Source organism: Alosa pseudoharengus, unplaced genomic scaffold (genome assembly GCF_046254945.1).
Source record: "Alosa pseudoharengus isolate Yale_2024_CS ecotype anadromous, Long Island Sound unplaced genomic scaffold, YU_APseudo_1.1 YU_APseudo_1.1_scf_6, whole genome shotgun sequence".
NCBI classification, from domain to species: domain Eukaryota; kingdom Metazoa; phylum Chordata; class Actinopteri; order Clupeiformes; family Clupeidae; genus Alosa; species Alosa pseudoharengus.
In genome coordinates this window covers 24,882,573-24,904,177 of record NW_027468848.1, presented here as the reverse complement: position 1 = coordinate 24,904,177, position 21,605 = coordinate 24,882,573, and the positions used below count along the sequence as shown (strand labels likewise).

Here is a 21,605-nt window from a genome sequence, read left to right as displayed (position 1 = left end):
CAGAATAGACTTTTTTTCCTGGTGAAGAGGCACTCTGAGGCTTTGTGACTCGCACATGATTTGGCAGTGGTCAGACAGTTGGTTCCCCTTTCTGGAACATTCTCACATGACTCTTTCCTTGGCAACAAGTCACAGCTGAGGCTCTGGTTTGGCTGCTGTGTTAAAGAATACAATATCAATAATTAGCGAAAAGTTGAACACATTTCACTTTTAATCGTTTCCTACGCATAAATGTTATTATTTTTTTGTTCAAAAAGAAATTCCAATGCACTCTTGTGGCCCCAAATGTTCCAAATGCATCAATCAAAATGTATTGCATGTGATGAGGCAGGGAAAACTACAGGTACTCATAAATTGCAATTACACTTGTGGTTTGAGCCAATGCCAACAATAAGTATTCAGATGCACAGATTGCCTCTATTCTAGTTAGCTCAAAGACAGAAATATGATGGCAAATAAAACATATCTGTGATTTTGCACAGATTTGTCAATGTGAGGCCAGCATACATCAAAATATGACAAAGAAGCATTTGCAGACTTAAAGAGTCTCTTCCACAATAGACTGCTACAGCGGCACTCAGGGACCAGTGAGGGGTTAGAGGTTCATCCGTTCCTACTGGTTAGGGTTTGAAGCGGCAAACCCTCCAGTTACAAGTCCGAAGCGCTAACCAGTAGGCCACGGCTGCCCCAACAGCCCACAAGGAAACAAGTGGGTTCAAAAGCTCTCTACCCTTTACATCTATCTATAAAGCAAGAAGCGTCTGTGTGTCTGTGTGTCCGGATGTCTGTGTGTCTGTGGCACGCATATCTCGCTAACCGTTTGTCAGACTGATTTCAGTGCCAAATTTGACGTTGTTTGAATAAGAAATGCAAAAGATATCGTTAAATATATCGGTAAAAGAAGCACAATGGCTCTCGCCGCTAGCCACTCCGCCTCCCACACACCACTGTACTGTAAGCTACCAGTGAGGATAGAAGCAGGGCTTTGGCAAAACTGGATCAGTGTAGGTTACACGGGTAAAAACTTAACATGTCAACAATAAAGTGAACTTTATTTTGCAACATGCACAGGTATGCAGTGGCTCATCAAAATGACGTAAAAAATGATGTGCAATAAACGGACACTTCGAACAGCCCAGCTACTTTGGACTGTCTTTAGACTTTGAATAAGCAACAATTCCAACTGCAAGGTCCTAAATTGAAACGAGCGATAATGGTCCCGAATTAAAGAACGTCTCAGAATGTCACACATGCAAAGCATAACCAGCGACAAGCAACGAGTGGCAGACAGAGTGTGATGTCACTTATAGGCCACCAGAGACTGTTTTTGAGTCACACCGTTGCAAATTTCATATGATGCATCATTCCACAAAATGGTTTGCCAGTTATTCAATAGGCTAAGCATATAGCCTTGACTCAAAACAGCTGTTAGGATTATGTAATTTTGATTTGTAAAAAATGTCACATGCAGCCATGCCTAAATTCTGCTCACTTCACATTTATTATATTATTATATTATCTGTAGGCCTATTCATTATTGAATGCTTACCTGGAATTATGTTTTTCCCTATCCTATTTTCAAAGCAGGCCTACCTGCAAGCATGTAATTGGGCTACAGGAATAGCATGTTGAAAGGGCACTGCACAAGTTGTGTAAATAAAAGTTCATTTGGTGTGAAATATGACACATGCTATATACAACAAATATCAACACCTCAATGTTACACTGTTTGCCCCCTATGATATATAGCTAAATAAGACATCTAAAAAAGGCCAGCAGCTCAAAACATGTTTCTGACCTCCAGCCCTTCTGTTGAGGTATAGTGCTAGTTGAAATTGCTATCTAGGACTGCCTAAAACTGTTAACAGTGGACAAGCTGTGAAATTAGTGTTACAACAAACATGCCATGTTGCTCTGGACATGACTAACTTGTACTTACTGAGGTGTCAGCATTAAATCTGACCTTTGACCTTGGCCCTACTTGACCTGGAAGTACTGTGGAAGTTATCCAAGACCTTAAGGCCATAATTATGCAAAGCACAATCTTTCATTCACTGACAATCATGACAGCAGCAACCCATTTTAATACATGCTGTTATCTATGACAAGTGATGACTTTGTCCAGTATTACATTTATATTCTATTTACAATTAAAAATTCATGCATTCATTTATTATCTATCTACACATCATAATCTACAGTATTTACACTTCAAAACAGAACAGATTTGTTTTTGTGTTTTTTTTTAACTGCTGCAGACCATTTCCACATCCGATCTAAAACAACCATGACCATAAGCTTTTGTCAATAACAAAACCAGCCCAATAAGCTATGGCAAAGGGGGGAAAAAACTATTCAAACCGAGGAAATCATCTTTTGGTTCCTGCCCCGGTGGCACACCTCTTTATTCCATTCCATTCTGCTGTCACATTCTAATTCCCTGAATAATGGGCGCTTTGGTTTGGGGAACAGTGTAAGTCGCCGGTTACTGAGCCACTGGAGGCAGAAAATGAGTCTGAAGCCGGTCCTTTTAATTATCCTTCACATGCTTCCTGCGCTCAACAGATGTTGGGCTGCGGGGTAGACATGCTCAGCCATACTAAAGACACACATCACATCTCTCTCACTCTGATTCTCAGTCTCTCTCTCCCTCCCCCTCTCTCTCTCACTTTGATTCTCTCTCTCTCTCCCTCCCTCCTTTCCTCTCTCCCTCCCTCCCTCCCTCCCTGGAGAGCACACGCATACATGGACAAGAGCCCTCAGCAAAGGGGGGTAGGGTCAAGGGAATGAACAGTTCGTCTAGCGTGAGAAAGGGCATGCACTCGTGAAGTCAGATGTTCAACTCGAAAGCCTGGCTGTCACATGCAGCATGCTCCTCAGCGTCCTAAGAAATTAAGTGGAACTGTGCCTTGACCTCAGCAGGTGTGTGTGTGTGTGTGTGTGTGTGTGTGTGTGTGTGTGTGTCACTGTGACGATGGGAGTCTTGTGAACACGAATGGCATGGCTCTGTGAGACACACCTATGGGAAACTCACCTCCGTCACATTCGTCATGGATGATGACGCCAGATCTGTAACCTTTTATTTGGTCAGGCCATGTTAAACACTCTGCAAACACTCTGCAAATGATCCATAAACTTTCAAATGGCTGTGGGCAACTCACAGCTGCCAGTTAAAACAACACTGACCTTGACTGACCTTGGCTGACGTTAACCTGGTGAAACATGAACTCCCTCACTGTTCCAACAGTACACAACTAAAAAAGTAGGTTATGAAAACAAAGTGGACCTGAATTCGGGGGTCTGCGATAGCGCAGTAAAATGTGATCACTGTAGTACAAGCAGCAACTGTGTCAATCTGATCAAATAAGTGGGCCTCTAGAGATACTGTAAACAGCCAGTGTTCCACCATTGACCCGGATAAGTTAGGATAATTACTAAGCCTACAGCAACATCTGCAGCTACCAGCACCCACATTTCCCTGTCTGTCTCTCTCTCTCTCACACTTCCTCTTTCACTTACAAATGCACAGACAGACACACACAAAGACACACACACGTGCACACATACACACACACACGCACCTATACACAAGCGCATATACACACACGCACACACACACATACACACACACACACACACACACATGCACGTGCACGCACACGCACAACCAACTCATCAAGATAATAAAAGCAAATCTCCTCACCATAATGGTTACCGAGACTAGAAAAAAAATACAGCTAACAATGTGTAGCACATTCATCTCATTCATCATTCATTTCCGAAATGCAGTCTGTCATGTTCATACCTCCTGGGAATAAAAGCTCAATCACCATCAAGCTCTGACGGATCCGAGGCAGCTGATGGAGTATAGCGCTGGCACAGAATGAAATATTATGGGCTACACGCTCTCCCTACTCCCCCTCACGGCAACGCACATGACTGTTGCTGCTAAGCTGTCGACCTGCGGGGCTTTAACCAAGCTCAGACGAGTATGAGTAAACATTAGCTTTGTGCTACGTCACTCAGCTCATGCTAAAACACACATTCACTAAGAGGAGAACATGCGACGGGCAGCCTTTAAATCAGTCAGTGTGAAACTCTAGCTTGATTGGTGTGTGCTATGGGGTTTGAGTGGGGAAAGGAAAACAGTAGAGTGTTATACAAGATGTCATGCCAGTTTAATGCCATTACATCAACGTTACATCACCTGATGTTTGGTCAATGATGTTTGACCAGTAGAGCTCGAACAGCATCAGCTGTCAAGGCTTGTTGGACTGTTTGAGCAACATGTCGTTGGATGGCTTACTAAGGATTGCTTTTGTTTTACCAGAACTGTGCATGCTCTTTGTGGTCGTTCTTGCTTAGGGGACAGTGGTAAGCTGTAGGTAAGCATGCCCAAGCAGCATGGAGACAGTAAATCGGCTAAGTCAGCCTATCAGCTACACAGTCCTGTGTCCAACCGCCTGGAGGGAGACTATAGAAAGACTAGAGTCCTCTCACACTCCCTGAGCTCTTTGACACATTGAATGGTGTGTGCCCAGACACACACACTCTCACACACACACACACACACACACACACACACACACACACACACACACACATTCATTTCCCTCTCAGACATTCCCAAAGTCACAGTGTTTCAATAATAAGTGTCCCCCGCAGACAGAAAAGTTTTAATCCCCAGTAGCCTGGGCCTCTTTTTTTTTTTGGCAAGTGAGTAAAATCAAAGTGAATACTTGAAACATGCTGAGCCAGCAGTTCCAGTGGAGTGAGCATTGTAACCATAAAGTTATAAACACAGAGAGATGTCAGACATCACACCACCAGTCGGTGGGAGTGCAACAGAGCTGCTCTGTTACGTCATGGCGTTCACCACAGTGCACCATCCACACGCTAAAAATAGCCACAGAACCGAAGAGAACTCGCTGTCTTAACTACCAGCCAATGCAGTACCCAAGCGCAGTCCCACACTTCCAAAGGCATTTGACAGATGAGCTAATGCACTAAGCCAGACCCGAAGGCCATGTTTCCATGTCTCATAGAAAGCACACGCCTCGTTGTCCAACTATAATAATAATAATAATAATAATAATAATAATAATAATAATAATAAGCTTTATTTGTATAGCACCTTTCATACACAAAATGCAGCTCAAAGTGCTTTACATTTGGAGCATGTAACACAATAATAGTCAGTCAGTCATTATCAATCACTTTCACTTTTCTTAAAAATAATAAACTGAAATAAAGTTCAGTACAGAACTGACCACCATAAAAAAACAGAAAAAATGCTGTACTTCTACATTCCCTCACACTCATTCCCTCAAGACCTCGGCAAAGGGCAAGTGATCTCTTGGGTGTTAATGTATGTAAACTTTGGAGTGTTGCGGCCTTTTTGCTTTTATTTGTTGCTTTGCTTTGCTTTGCTTTGCTTTGCTTTGCTTTGCTTTGCTTATCGTTGGGGCAATGTGGAACACCAGTGCAACACACACGACTAATGACAATAGCAGGAGTGAGTAGAAGCCCACCTGTTTGGAGGCTTTTCAGCAATTTTGCACCTCATTCACAACCTGAAGTTGCCACTATCAGCTGTTTCTCTCCCTTTCCACCACACTCACAGCTCTACTCCTGCCTGCAAAAAATCGCCGTGGCGCTACCTGTTAACGTCTTGACAAGTGGCGGCAAAACACAGACAAAAACGTAATATTAATGAGGTCCTGTCCTCGGAGTCTCGAAGTTCAATTACCCTGAAAGACAGAGGGTGTTGAGGAGTGGTGGCAGGCGGCGAGGGTTGGAAAGAGACCTCCTCTTTGACAGAGCAGGGATGTGAGGCTTGTTAGGAGGAACCGACGCCTCGCTTGCTCCGACAGCCCCAGAAAATGAGTGTTTTAGGCATTTAGAGGGCGAGTACACACTCCGGCGGCGCACCGGCTTTTGAACTGCTGAGTGGAAAGTGACGACGGCAGGGAAGAGAAATGGATTTTGAGAAGAAAAAAAAAAAAACAGAGAAGGCAAAGAGAAGAGGAAAAATCGTTGTGCTTTTTTTTTGAGAGAGAGAAAGAGACACTGGAGTTTTGTAACGCTGTCAAGGTTTGCTCTCTCTTGTTCAGAACTGCTGGAGGCGTCAGCCTTTGACAGCGTGGGCATGGTGAGGGGGTGGAGTGGGTGGGAGGTAGGGCCGGCTGGCTTCAGGAGAGATGGCACACACCAGAATTAAGAGGTTCAAGCCCTACTCCATCATGCAGGCTGTGCTTCCTCGTTGAGACAGCTCTGCACACTCAGTTCCCCGAGGGGGGTTGGATTTCGGTGAGACATCGGCCATGTGCAAGAGTGCTTCTATTCCTGTCGAGGAAGGGGGGAATGCCCATTTTAATAATAAACTGAGCATGAAGATGCACTGTCAAAGATTGTAAAAGCAGATGATGGTGCTGCTTTGGGGGAGTGGTGGTCAAGCAGCCGTACAGTGTGGTACACAGTGTGGTAATCCTGTACATGTAAATGGCTGTTGATGAGTGCACCCGCGCTCTGAGTGCCTGAGCCGCAACCTGACACCGAACTCTCAAGCTCGCCCCGAGCCACATAGGCAAACACAGGAAATCTCATCCACCCAGCCCTGCCTGATGCGGCTACGCTCCGCCACCTCCACCCTCATCCCCTCGATCAGCCCCAACCGACCCGGGCGTCTCTCTCTCTCGCACGCTCTCGCACACACACACACACAAACACACACACACACACACACACACACACACACACACACACACACTCCATCGCCACTCCCCTGAGCTGATCGCTGAGTGCAACGAGCCAAACCACTCCCACAACGCCACAGCCGCAACCACCACCACCATCACCACTGCCAACAGCAACAACTCTCTGCAAAAGCGCGGGTCGTTAGTGTCAACAGGACATGAGCACAAACACACATAGCAAAACACCCAAGCATACACACACTCATGAACACAAGCATCTGACACAGATCATAAACCTACAAACACACACACACACACACACACACACACACACACACACACACACACACACACACACACACACGAGAAAGAAAGAAACAACAGACATAAATATTGGTTCACACTTCCTAAAAGAAGAAAAATATATACTACTCACTACAGCACAAGGGATAAGTAAAATAATACAAATGGCAAAGTGTGCATAATGCACAACTTGTTTCTGTGTGTTTTGCACATGTAAACAAGCATGATTCTACTCTGGCGTGACCTTCCACAGAAGCATGCTCTGTGCACCAGGACTACATGCAACAAACAAGGCATTCGGAATATGCTAATGACAGCTCCTCAGGGTATACTCAGGGCCAAACACAAAGGGAGCAAAGTCCCCTTTCCAAACAGCTAAGCCAGTGATAGCTAGGGATTCTCTGCACTGGGTTAATCAGTGGGAAATATTATGGAACTATGGACAGGCTATTTTTTATGATGAAAGGCATGACGTGTTTTTATCTAAAGGACAGACGAAGCGTGCAACTCAATTGAAGCCAGCACCTTAGCAGAGATTTCACAGTGACACAAAAGCGCCCAACAAATATAAATGGTCTTTATTATGGACACAAGAACTTGCCATACTTACTGTTGGCACAATAATAGGCAACGGAGGGGAAAACCCCTGGATTAAATAGGCTTAGCAGAATGCACAATGAAACACATTTCCATCAACAACCCCAACCACACTAGCTGACATGCTCCAGCAAGTGACTCCCTTCTAGAAGCAACACATCACTCAGACACTGTCGGTAAGAAAAATATCAATGTAACCTCCTCCTCATCCTCCTCCTTCTCGTCGACCTCCTCTCGACTCTCTCCTCCCCTACCCCCACTCACTGACGTAATGGAGACACATTCCTCGGAGCGCTAAGTCACATTATTTATAAGCCAGCGAGACAAAGTACCGACCTCGCCTGTTTTTGAAACGCGCCCCTCACCAGCTGCCTCATTCAGTGGGCAAGGTCATCTGAAGGGAGAGAGAGAGAGAGAGAGAGAGAGAGAGAGAGAGAGAGAGAGAGAGAGAGAGAGAGAGAGAGAGAGAGAGAGAGAGAGAGAGAGAGAGAGAGCACCACTGTCCTACACTGGCCTTCCCTTGGACTCCAGTATCAGCCGAGATTTATTTTCACATTTTATTCCAGCCATTAGTTTAGTATAAATAAAGATGCCCGCGCTGGAGATTCACTGCGCGATGGTCATTCGAAGGGCACTGCTGGGCTTCAGATAAGACATGTTTTGCTGACCATAATGAGCCATTAGCAGTGTATGTCATTTTGATGACTCAGAGGTCACAGATGCCTTGTTTATTAGTAAAAAAAAAAAAGACGTGTTGTGCATGCACCTGGTAGGAATCTGTGTAAATATAGATACACAACTGTGAACCTACTTAACCTGACTCTGAAGCTTTACAGTAAATAATGCTGCTCACGTAAAAATGTGACATAAGGCACGTTTGCTGTTACACTTCTGTTCTCTGCTGACACTCAGACATGCCTATTTAAAGGCACTTAACCTTGTTTGTGGTTTCTTTATGGTCGCAGTGGAACAGCGATGGTTCTCGCTAGACCCGCTCGGCTCAACGGTCTCTAACAGTAAATGGCCCACACTAGAGGGGCCACATGTTCCCCGAAAGGGTATCAGAACACGCCACGGTCCACTTAAGTCCAGGATCATTTGTTCCAGAGTGAGACTGAAAGCCTGGCACAGACATCCTATTACAGCCGTGCAGCTTTCATGTTTTTTGTTCTTTTTTTTGTTTTAAAAAGGCTCTCCAGCTTTTCCATTTTGCCCTTGGTTTCATATCAACCCCCCCCCACCCCCCTTCTCCTCCTCCTCTTCCTCCTTCACCACTCAAGCAGTCCCAAATAACATCTGTTTGTTTTTATCCCCTGTCTTTTTTTTTATCTCCGCTATCTGCTAAATGTGGCATGACAAGGGTGAATTCACAAGTGCGGGGCCCCGCAACCAGCATACCTCTGAATACAGATGAAGCGCCGACAAAAATCAAACGCCAGGAGCCTGTTTCAAGGGGGAAGGTCGTCCTCTAGGCAGCTCCCAGCTCACTACTGCTGCTGACCCAGTGGAAAGGGCCACAACGGGCCGTCAGTGAAAGACAGAAACAACAAACGTGCCCAGCTCCCCTGAACTCTGTCCCTTGACCGTCTGCATGACCATTTCAAATTTGTCACAATGTGTATGCGATCAACGCGCCGCTTGCTGAGACATACAGTGCTTCATATAAAAACAAGTACACCTGTGCCAAGGAGCTGGCATGTGTTCTGAATCCACTTTACCACGGGAGATGGGTTTATATCTAAAAATAAGTGCCCTTGTGCCAAGCTATTGTGTATCTGTCAAATGGCGTACAGATACAAAACAGCTTACAGATACCAAATATTAAATAGCTTGTGGTAGCACTCAGACTTCTGGAAAGGATAAACAAGACAAAACACATTTCCTCTTTTTTAACAGCGGAATAATACCATGCGGGCCATTACGATGCACATACAATTCTTGGACCCAACAGATGTTCCGATGTGGAAGAGTACACAACCCTTGAGAATCGGAGATGCAAGAACACATTCAAATATTTTCTTAGCGTCCTTTTTTACTTTTGTGAATTCAGGGCTCCCTTGAAAAAGAGAAGGCAAGATCTCAATGGGACTCACCTGTTAAAATACAGGATAAAATAAATAAATACATAAACAAATAAATAAAATAAATGCATCTGATAACCTATAGCACTCATTATCTACAATTAAAATGTATCCGCAGAAGGATTTTTGCCCCCTTATTTTATTCCCTAGGTCTAGATCTCCAGGTGGAATCTCATTGCCATCCACATCTACACATGCATTATGTTCTGTCACTTCAGAGCACTTTGCGCGATGAAATGTGTGTCACATTCCATTTCCTGGGCTTGTTTCTCACCGCTCAGTCTGCAGCTTGTAGCAAGCAAGGAGGGCTGTTTTAAGCAACACGACCTGCACTGATTGGCTCTGACAGGCAGCTTTTCAGACGCACCACAAACCACATACGTAAAGACCGAAGCGATGGAAAAGCGCCCATTGAGAACAACACAAACAACAAACAGATAGATAGATAGATAGATAGATAGATAGATACTTTATTGATCCTCAAGGGGAAATTCAAGAACAAAAGCACAACAGAGGAAAAGACCCTGGAAAAAAGACCCTGGAAAATAAGCAGTTCTGATGAGTGTGCTGGATCAAAACAACATTTCTACATTGGTGTTATTTTGCCCGTTTTGATCATTTATTTCTTTGGTGCAGAGTATGCATTTTTTCAGAGCAAAACCAATTTCCTTGGTCTACCTATACAGCACAAGTGATATTTCTATTTCACCCCCCCCCCCTCCACACCCATATACCCATCCACCCCCACCCCAGACATGCACACACACACAAACACCTCAGATATATATTCACAAACTCCCAAGGGGCTGAAAACTCATGAGACATATCTGCAGTTAATGGCTCACACCTAGCGGGTCGCTCTGGTACTCCTCTACAGGCTGAGATTTCCACAACGACTCAACAGTTGGGGGCCCGCCGGGGGCGACCCACACATGCTTCACACAAGATAGCAGCGAGATTTCCTTCCTGCCCACTGTGGGGGAGGGGGCAGCGGCAGCGTTCGTTTGTTCGTTCGTTCCGTTCGTGTGTCTCCCAAGGCCTCCAGCTTGGGCCGAGCCCCAGACAAAAGCTAGCCCGACCGCCCATCCCCGGCACACTGTGGAATGCGCCTTCTCAGATAAGGGGATGGTGTTTTCAAAGCCGCACAGCTCACGGCCCCAAGTCGTGTAATCTAATTGTGGTGTTGAGGAACATCGGCCAACCTCCCAACACCCCCCCACCCCCCACCCCTTCGCCCGTGGAGACCGCGAGCAACAAGATCAGCGAGTACGAGGACAGGGGGTTGCTATGGGAAAGAGGCCATTTCCAGTGACATTAGGTTTTGAGTTCACAATATATTGAGCGATGGTTTCTGACCGCACGGCTTTCGCTTCCTCTCCTCGTCCTGCTGCTGCTGCTGCTGCTGGTAGTGCTGCATCTTGATCACCACCCTTCCTCTGTCAGCTCAGGGCCTGTCTGCCTCGTCTGTCTGAACAGAAACAGCCATTGTGCATTCTGCCGAGAACAATGCTCTGTGTTTTGGCCCATGGGGCCCCCAAAGACACATTATCTCATTCGCCATTTGACTCGCATGAATTCCTGACATGAGTCTGGTTACGAAAGCCAATAAACAATTGGTTTATTTGAGTGCAGATTCGTACGGAGTCTGTCAGCAGACGATTCATAATGGTCCCGAAACCTTAACTCATGACATGCAGCATCTCAATGGCAGTCTTACAGTAAACGCTTGCACGGATCCCTCTTTCTCACACTCTTCTCTTCCTCTGAATATTGAAGAGTTTCTGAGTATGGTGCCATCGTCACATATAGATAACTACATTACGAAACAGACAAAGCTGGAGAGCCATTAAGGATTTACAAGATGTTCTGCACTGAGTTGACTTGTTGGGAATTTCATGACACACCAGGCTTGGCGAGGACCCTGGCGGGGCCCAGGCCTCAGCTTTCTGTGTCACTCATCACCCCTGACAGCTGAAGCATACAGCGCTACGCTGGACTGCTATTTAGAGTCCGTGAGAGAGAGGCAGGACTGCTGGGGTTGGCATACACCCCCCCCCCCCCATTTACTCACTGTCCCCCACAGCCCTCCGAAGCTCGCGCTTCTTGTTTCTCATCGCTCACTCCCTCACAGCAGAAAAACACTGAAATCCACAATCTTCAGCCAAGCGTCTGGTCAAATGGCAGAGGACCCCTCTGTGATCTCCCCACACAAAAGACTCATTGTTTGACCTCCACACAGGTGGTCTGGCCAAAGCTTAAGTATTTGGTAATATTAGAGGTCAATTTGTTAATTTTATGGAGTCAGATTAATCTCAGTTTCTCACAAAATGTACCACTGATTCACTGAGCGCTATTCTGTCTTATAAAGTTCAAGAAGCGCGTCACCTTTCAAAGCCAAAGTGTTTCTCTTCCTGGGACACCTTTAGGCTTAACCCTTATTGGGTCCTCCATCTCACCTGCCTCACCTTTCCTTAACCTCCCTGCCCCAGGATCCACGCACACCACAGGTCCGGTCAACTTCCGGTCATTTGCCTGACTCCGGGCTTTGGAATGGAGGGTGTAGGCTGCATGTTAAGAGTACACATGACATGCTCCCTGGGAGGTGAACCGGTGACCCTCACCCTGGAGGAGTCCCAGTCCCGCAGCAATCAGCAGGCACTTTAGGAACGGCAGACTACACAGCCACCATGAGAATCGATACAGATAAGGGGGCCTTGATTTCTTCTTCTTTTGAAAAGGAAAATAAGTAAAGTGCTCACAGCACGTGCCATAGCACAGCATGTGAGGGTGCTTCATCAGCAGCTGGATAAGTAATGGAAACAAGCTGGACGGAACTTTGACCTAAAAAAATGATCTGAAGGGAAGGAGCGGCCGGCATTTCAACACACATACATTTGGAGTACATAAAATAGAAATAAGGTCTACATACCAGCAGTCAGATTACATTTGTGAATGAGGGAGAGCAAAGAGGCAGTAGTACACTTCAAAGGGCATAAATTGTACACCAACATGTAAGTGTGTGTGTGTGTGTGTGTGTGTGTGTGTGTGTGTGTGTGTGTGTGTGTGTGTGTCTGTCACTCAGATGCCAATGTCTCAAAAACATTGAGTTGCTCACAATGTATCAGTTTCAGCTTTTCAAATGAGGACAGATCAGATCAATTACCCCAAAGCAGTACATAAGGTCAGACCCTTTCAGCAGGTCTGTTGTGAACAAGGATGGTGATTCACTGAGACAGAGGAAGCGACAAGGGACAGCACACAAACCTTACTGCCTGCGCCGCCTGTTTCCTGCTCCTCAGCCAGAAGGCCTTGAGAAGAAAATACTGATAACAACAGCGTCAAAAGCTCAAAAGAGACATGCTTTCGAGTTGGTGACGGACCGTCTGTAAACGTATCCATCATTCTCTGGGCCTGTGGCTTCTTAACTGCTCCCCGTAGAGCACACACTCAATATACCAGCCAGTCGTTGGTCACTGAGGGCATCTTAACAGAGTATACACCACAATACAAAAGCAATGACACACGCTAAATGTGTCCATCAATTTTCATTTGGGCTTATTTATTTAAAAAAAAAAAAGTTTTACGATGAAAAATAATGTTGTATGGGACTGAGGTACTGCTGCCAGTCCCGAAAAGAGAACACGGAGGCAGGGAGACGTTTCTGTCAGCTCGAGCGTGGAGAATTCCACGTTGCATAACACACTTATCTCGGAGCTCTGATCTTGGCCACGGGTTGTTACCCAGCAGCCAGAATCCGCACTGAAACAACAGCCCAAGTCCTTATTTGGTTTGACTTTACACAAAGGGTAATATTTGACAGAAACCTCTGTCTTTGTCAGACAGAGAGAAAGAGCCAGAGAAACAGAGAGAGGGGAAAGAAAGAGTATTTCCAAGATATCATCTCCTGTTTGAGGCATGGTGTGGACTCCTGAATCCCATGCTTAAGAGGAAAGAGAGAAAGAAAGAAAGAAAGAAAGAAAGAGAGAGAGAGAGAGAGAGGAGAAGCTTCTGAGAGCGTCAGAGGCCCATTCTCTTTATATCTTATTTCAGGCTGGGAATAGAGCTCTCAGCAATTATTGTTAGTATCACTTCGACCATAAAGCCTATTCCCCTCTGAGCGAATGCTCGTATCTACTTTAGCATTCGGAGCAAGGAGCTTGTCGACAACTGTTACGCTAATTGCTTTCACAGCAAGAGTCATTTATACAGAAAACATGTTCTGAGAGCCTCTCTGGTGCATGATTTAGACAGAACATCAGTGAATGTGGAGGGTGCACATACACACTTACTCTGATCATTAGTGCACCAAGGACAGAGAGATACGAATCAGTGCTTCAATCAGGGGCCATGGAAATAGCACATTCAGAGAAAGCTAACCATGTCCCATTCATCATTACCATATCACAGTGTAGATTATGTGACTTCTGTGTGTAAGAGACTATGTCCAGTAAACATGTAATTATTGTCAATCTTTAACAAATTACCAGAGCAGAGCATGATGAGACATACTGTAAATGTATCATTAAATGTAGTTTTTAAAAGTATTAAGCAAACTAGATTTAATAAGTAAGACATATGTATATGTTCCCCTGTGTGTGTGTGTGTGTGTGTGTGTGTGTGTGTGTGTGTGTGTGTGTGTGTGTGTGTGTGTGTGTGTGTGTGTGTGTGTGTGTGTGTGTTTCTGTACACTGATAGGCCTTCATCCACAGAAGGGAAAGTATGCATGTTTTTCATGCTTCTGTGACAAACCAAGTTGTGAAGACTTATCAAAATAAGGAAACAAAAGTGGTCTACACAGTTAGTCAGCGCTAAACCTATGACCACTGAGTCATATCACTCTTGTTATACTGGGTTTGAAGCAGCCATGATTCGTGAAATACCTCAGAGTTCAGATGAAATTGCTGCTGGTGTGATTGTGGCCTTATGTCTCATTCTGAAGTTAACGCATGAGTCATCTGTTCCTGTTTGGTGGGCGAGGTAGCTGTGTCAAAGCTTTGCTCAGCAAACCAGCAAACAAACCTTTGAGCATGATGATTCCACACGCCCATAAAAGGGTTCATTTACTCACAAAAACAAGGGTTACCAAAAAACACACACACAACACACCATACCATAATCAGCTTTCTAAGCTGGTTGAGAGTGCCTCTGAAGACATACCTTTCAGGGCAATGAGCTTTGCCAGCGAGAGACTTGGACTTGACCAAAATGCTTATTTGAAAGGAAAACACAAATTACTTAATGAGGCACTTATAATTTGTCTATCCTTACGCGCTATTATTTTTACAGTAAATCTTATGAGGGCCCGTCTGACTGCCAATTTGCAAGTGTTATTTCTCTCTCTCTCTCTTTCTCTCTCAATCTCTCTCTCTCACTCACTCACTCACTCACTCTCGTCCACTTAACAGTTTCCATTGCTAAGTGCAGTATTATGTGAAGAAAATTGCTAAGTGAAAAATAATTTCAGCTGAAATAAAGTGTGATCACTTCAGCAGTGGAGCCATCTCGACATGCCTCAGCACATTCATTCCAACGGGTGCATGCACTGTACTAAAACTAAACTATCAACTCCAAATCTAACTAAAAACAACTCTCAACGTTCCATCATCTGCTACAAGACAGCATCCTGACAAGCTAGGAATTCCATCCAGTTCAGTCTCAAACTAAACTCAAATAGAGAAAAAGGAAGGAATCACACACACTCACTCTCTCTCACACACTCACACACACACACACACACACACACACACACACACACACACACACACACAAACACACACACACACGCACACACACACACACAAACTCCTTTCACAGCTAATACTGCCAAACTGCTAATTAGCCTCTTTTGGAGCCACTCGTAGGGTCAGAGAGCCGTGACATGCAGGGCTTGCATTAACACCAGGCCACAACCCTCCACCCGCTCCCTTGGGGTAGGAGGAAGAGCTGCTTTGGAGGGTATATTTAGATTTCGTTTGTCAATAAATTGGTCTATTTTCGGAAAGGCTCTGCGTGTCCGCCAGCCATGAGAGACCGAGAGAGTGAGAGAGAGAGATGAGGCTCAGGCACGGCAACCCGCAAAAGACACCCTTTTCTCCACAAAAAAAACGAAGTGCCAGACGCCACAAGAATTCCCCCCAGGCAATGGTGTTAATTAACATCAGGGCTGTTTGTCATACCTGCTACTCTACGCTGCCTACTTGTGTAATCAATGCAACACAAGGACAGTGTTGCAGCTGTTGTTGCCACCCACCATGAAAATATATTTTTAATTTGTTGTTTTTTTTGGCCTGCAGGTTATTGGTTTCATGAGATTTGTTTTTGCTTTGCCCAAATCAAACACTGTAACAACATGAGCTCGGGAAATGCATTAGGAACCAGCAGCAGTAATAACAAGAAATAGGTTTCAAAGATATGACAGATTCTTCATAAATGCATAACGATACTATTCCATGCTTTAATTCTTGGATGACACCCATGAAAATATTCATCTTTTTTGTGTGCTACAAATAAGCCCTGACTGTGGAAAAAAAATGTTACCACACAGTGAAACCAAATAAATCTGAAAACACAAGCCTAAGCAGATCAACATAAGGATCAACTTTTCTGGATTAGCAAGCAGATTTGTTTCACAGACGTAACACACAAAGAGAGAGAGACAGTGAGAGAGAGGGAGAAATCAAATATTAAATCTCATTTATATTATGGAAGGTGGTGGATAATTGCAACATTTTCTTATCAACTCAATAGCTATTTATGCACAGGGACTTTATAAGGAAGCTTGCAGGTATTATGTAATTGTCTAAACGGGCATGTGAGCACTTTGCCCCAACCGGTGTAAACTTCTGCATGCTTCATCTCATCACTTGCATGCCAAGCCGTGCAGCAACCGCTGCAACAGTCCAGCGTTATGGACAGAAAGAACTAAGAAAGGAACTATGTTCATTACACAGAGGTACATGTAGGTATAGGTAAGAAGCTTTCCAGGGTAACTAAGAGATCATAAACAAACAACAAAAACAACAACAAACAAACAAACAAAAGCCACACAACACATACACAAATGCAATACCCTTGATTCCCTGAGTTCACTTGCATTATCAGAGCGAGTTTAAGGGGAAATGATATGACTCACACAAGCCTGGGAGTTTAAAAGCTGAGTCTAGGCTCCACTTCCGTTTGGAGGCCACCCACATACTGTGTACCCTCACGGCTGTTAGATGTAGGTCAGTTGTAGGCATCGTCTACTCTAGAAGCTTTTTTTCTCTCTGACTCGACACACGCAGCCGTGGCCTACTGGTTAGCGCTTCAGACTTGTAACCGGAGGGTTGCCGGTTCGAACCCCGACCAGTAGGCACGGCTGAAGTGCCCTTGAGCAAGGCACCTAACCCCTCACTGCTCCCCGAGCGCCGCTGTTGATGCAGGCAGCTCACTGCGCCGGGATTAGTGTGTGCTTCACCTCACTGTGTGTTCACTGTGTGCTGAGTGTGTTTCACTAATTCACGGATTGGGATAAATGCAGAGACCAAATTTCCCTCACGGGATCAAAAGAGTATATATACTTATACTTATACAAACACAGACACGTAATATACACACACGCAGGGCAATGCACAGTGCATTGTTTGGTAATCACTCAATGACCCTGTCATAATGCACCTGAGCTTGAATAATGGTGTTGAAACGTCCCCTTTTAACTTCCACACACTGAGCAGCATACAGTTCTGTGAGGGTGTGTGTATATGTATGGGTATGTGTGTGTGTGTGTGTGTGTGTGTTGGGCGGGGGGTACGTTATTTAATGGCTAATAGGCCTGTGGCGGCTGCATAATTGATACGCAATTAGTGGTGCGGCCGCACTAGGTGATAGGACTACTCTCTCATGTAGGCCTTGGCAGTGCATGAGACGTCACGACAGCTCTCTGTGCAGAGACAAATGCAGAGAGACCAGAAGCCGTGGATCAAACCCAAACACAGCAGCTGCTCTCTCGTCCTCTCTGATCCGACACCACACACACACACACACACACACACACAAAGAGACACAGACACACACACATACACACAGAGATACACACACACACACTGCTGGTACATTTGAATCAGTGTGAGGGAACACAGACTGTTATGCAGACACGCTGGAAGTTTGTCCGAGTTTCATCACAAACACATACACAAGCACGCAAACACACACACACACACACACACACACACACACACACAAACACACAGACAGACACACACACAAAAACCGCAGGACGAGAGCCGGGACAGAGTTTGTTTTTCCATCCACACAAACATGCAGCGAATCACATTATGGCAAGGGAGAGCCTCAGAATTACTGTAATGAACGCATCAATGATATGAGATTCCCACCGAGTTTGAGGCCAAGCGGCATGCCTGGTTAAAAATAACCACTGACTGGCCGAGCCACTGGGAAAAACACGGAAAAATGCGTACTCATAAATAAATTACATCCTACAAATATTTTGAAAAAATGACTGAATGAAGAACGGGGGGGGGGGGGGGCGATATCTACAGGTTGTGTCAGGGGGGTTTGCTTGTTTTGACTTTCTTTGTTGTTTTGTTTTACTGCTACGAAACACCTGTGGTCAGATGTCAGACCTCAAGACGCCTCAAGAAGCCTTTCTTACCAATTTTCTCTTTTCCTGTAAGTCGCACACTCATCATTGTTGTTATGTACACAGTCATTACTTCTGCTCATAGAGCTGCTGAGGTACGAAGCAAAGCGGCCTTGCATGGTTAATACCAGTGACTTCATGGTGCCACATTTCACACAAAGCCGCGGCGCAGACACATGACTCATTCAACTGCCCTCAAACTCTAGAAATTCATCAAGAGGTCTCATCCATCACAATACAGCATAACACAGCACTGTAATGTTATTACTAAAGGCTTTTACTGTTAACAACAAAAGATCCCCCAACTGTAGACTTGCACTAAACTCAAAGGGAAAGCAGAGAGTGAAGGTGTGAGGTCTGGGTCAAATGTCCCTTTCTACACAATAAGCACAACACAACAGTGATTCATTCTACACTTATTACATGTCATTTACATACCTAATCAAGTTAAAGCCACAGCACTTCAGCGTCAGATCTTGCCCATTTCCCTAAAAGCCTGAATAAAACACACTGCGATAGCATCTAATTACACAGATGGGAGGGCGTCCTCTTGCAGGTCCTCACTGACACCTCTCAGGTTTACAACACCTGTGGGGCACCCCTGGGGAAGGACTGCAAACTGGCAAGCTGAACCTGCCTCTGAACAGCACACCTCCACACAGCTGAATAACAGTCACATCGCCTGCCTGTCTGCCCTAATACAAACTCAGTTAAAGTGGCATGGAACACAGTTGGTAATCCTATCAACCTAACTGGGGTTTACCCCCACTGGTTCCTATTGTTATAATAACAGAGGGGAATCTGAATACAAGCTTTTGTAAATACAGTGATTCTAAATTACACAGGAAAATTGACACAAAAATATGCATATTTTCAAGCAAACGTATCTTACCTTTCAAGCAAACTTATCTTAGTGGTCCTTAACTTACTAATGGAGTGTGGGGGATCAGAACTACCATGAAGTAGGTCAATGTTTAAAGGATTAACCAAGGATAGTTCTTTTTACTTAGGCCTATCTACGCAGCATTATGATTACATGTATCATGCTGGGGAGGACATTTTCAAGGCACATACTGAATGTTGTGATGAAGGCCTAAACATTGGGCTATCAAGTCACCTGACAGATTCTTAAAATGCAGAGTTGTGTTTCAGCCCTTGAACGCAAGGTCAACAGCTTATGATAATAATATAGTCACATAGGCCTACACCTCAAGTCAACATCATCCCAGATTCTTGCAAATATATCTACATAGTTCAGTTCACTCAATCAAGACATAAGCAAAGCAGTGCATTTGTGTGTCACAGTGGAAGCCAAAACAAAATACACTTCAAACTTCAGGTTGACGGCAGTAGACATGAGGACGTGTTAGGAATATAAAATGACTTTTAGCCTGCCCTTACCTCCAGACACTCCAAGCTGACGAAGCTAGCGATAGCAAATCCATCGATTATATCCTCTTCTTGAGAGCTGGACTCGCGTCTCTTTCGACGAGGGGGGCGCGGGGCTCTGGTAGAAGATGTGGAATGAGAACGGGGGGCTTTTTTCCCATTCTGAGAGGCATGATCCATTCCAGGAGTTTGTTCCCTGTCTGAGCAAGACGAAGGGCTCAGATTGCGGGCATCCCTGCCAGCAGAATCCCGTCTCCGTCCCCTCTCACGCTGGGAACGCGATCTCCGACTCTGCTTCAATTTCCCATCCATTTTACAATCGTTGCAATAAAAAATCTCACCAGATCACAAAGCGTCGGCTGTTCGGATCCCTTATGGGACTACTAAGGTTAACGTTACGAACTTACAATAGGCTATGTACATGCGTGTATAAATAAAAACGGACAATCTACAGAATGACCTTGGATAAATAGCTCCCTAAAATAATAAACAAACAAATGTTCAACTGCTCCATGAGGACGAAGAGGCGATAAATCTTGCCCGTATTTTCGAGATCTAGCGCTAAAACATCGAAGTGCTCTTCATTTAAACAGGTGCAAATCTGATATATAGTTGCAATAGGCTACATGCATTTCACTTGGTTTGCAACTTTGTTGCATTGGTGGAGCACATTAATATCTGCATACTGCAGACAAGGCAGAGAAATCATGTCGCTGGCCCATGTTTTCCACCACCCTATTTATTCATGACCCACTGTCAAAAAGCGAATCTAAAAATACACGTCTTTACAACAAGCTGCGTGCTTGACAGTAAAATATCAAATGGTTCATTCGTGAATAAAGCACATAATAAATGCAAGTTTTGAGAAATAACTATCTCATTCTGCTAAGTTTCACCGTAAGACCAGTATACAACCAGACGAAGCGAGGTAAGGATTTCTCCCAAGTCTTCAGCTACCTGAACGCAATAGCCTATTTTCCAAATGATCCTCCGTTCACTTCACAGTACAATCCTCCACACTGTGATCAAACCCCATGTACCAGCCAACAAGGAAAAGAAAGCAACGGCTACATCCAGGGCCGTGTAAGTTTTAAATATCCATTCCTGTACACCGTCCGTGCTTCCTTTGCTGTTCGCGATACATCGTCTATTTCCTTCCCAGAAAAGGCAAAGCTTTGATGAGTAGCTTTAAAGACACAGGAATGATTAAAATCTGCTCTCCCTTCTTTTCCCCTCCATCTGAAATTGGAGAGAGTGCAGTAAATGCCCAGAGCCCAGATAACTGACGTACTTCCGCCACCTCTGCAATTGCCAAAGGAAGTGAGCTAGTTTAGACATAGTTCTAAATTACTCAGACGAACTTATTTTGTCGCATAGAATGACACGGACGTTATTTTATTGTTAATGGTGCCAGCCGCCAAAGCCGTTACGTATACGCCTGTCTATTTGGGCGTTCTGACGTCCTGCTGTCATTGAATGGTGGTTTGCAGCCGAGCTGTCAGCAGGCTGTCACTCGTCAAATGCGCATCAGTCCAATCTCCCCTAACAGTCAGATACACATGAGCACAAATCACCGATTTAATGTGTTGTTTTTGTGGTCTGATAGTGTTGCTTAAAGTGCCGTCGGTTTGCTTAAATTACCATAGGCTGTAGCACACAGGGTGGGACTGGGAATGAACATAGGAAACTATATAGCTCATGTCTATATAGCTCATGTCTTTCTCATGCTATACCCTACCAATTGTCATACTCACGATGACATGGTAAAATCCGTTACATCCCGCGAATTTCCCACAGTTTAGCTTTCATCTCATAGACCTAGCCTATTGTAAGGAATAATGTTGTTTAGAAAGTTGGAGACCATTTTGCTTTTCACATACAAAAACCTCCAGTTTTGTGTAT

At 44.8% G+C, this 21,605-nt stretch overlaps 1 protein-coding gene across 8 annotated transcripts in view; it reads right to left on the bottom strand.

Moving 5' to 3' along the window:
• The window catches only part of fbrsl1 (fibrosin-like 1), a 234,067-nt gene extending 213,074 nt beyond the window's left edge, over positions 1-20,993 (bottom strand). For all 8 annotated transcript variants that reach the window (XM_076270550.1, XM_076270543.1, XM_076270549.1 and 5 more), the window contains exon 1: positions 19,716-20,993. In XM_076270550.1, the coding sequence (XP_076126665.1) occupies positions 19,716-20,015 (300 nt within the window). In that variant the 5' untranslated portion in view covers positions 20,016-20,993. The remainder of the gene's footprint in view (positions 1-19,715) is intronic.
• Between the last annotated feature and the right edge of the window lie 612 nt (positions 20,994-21,605).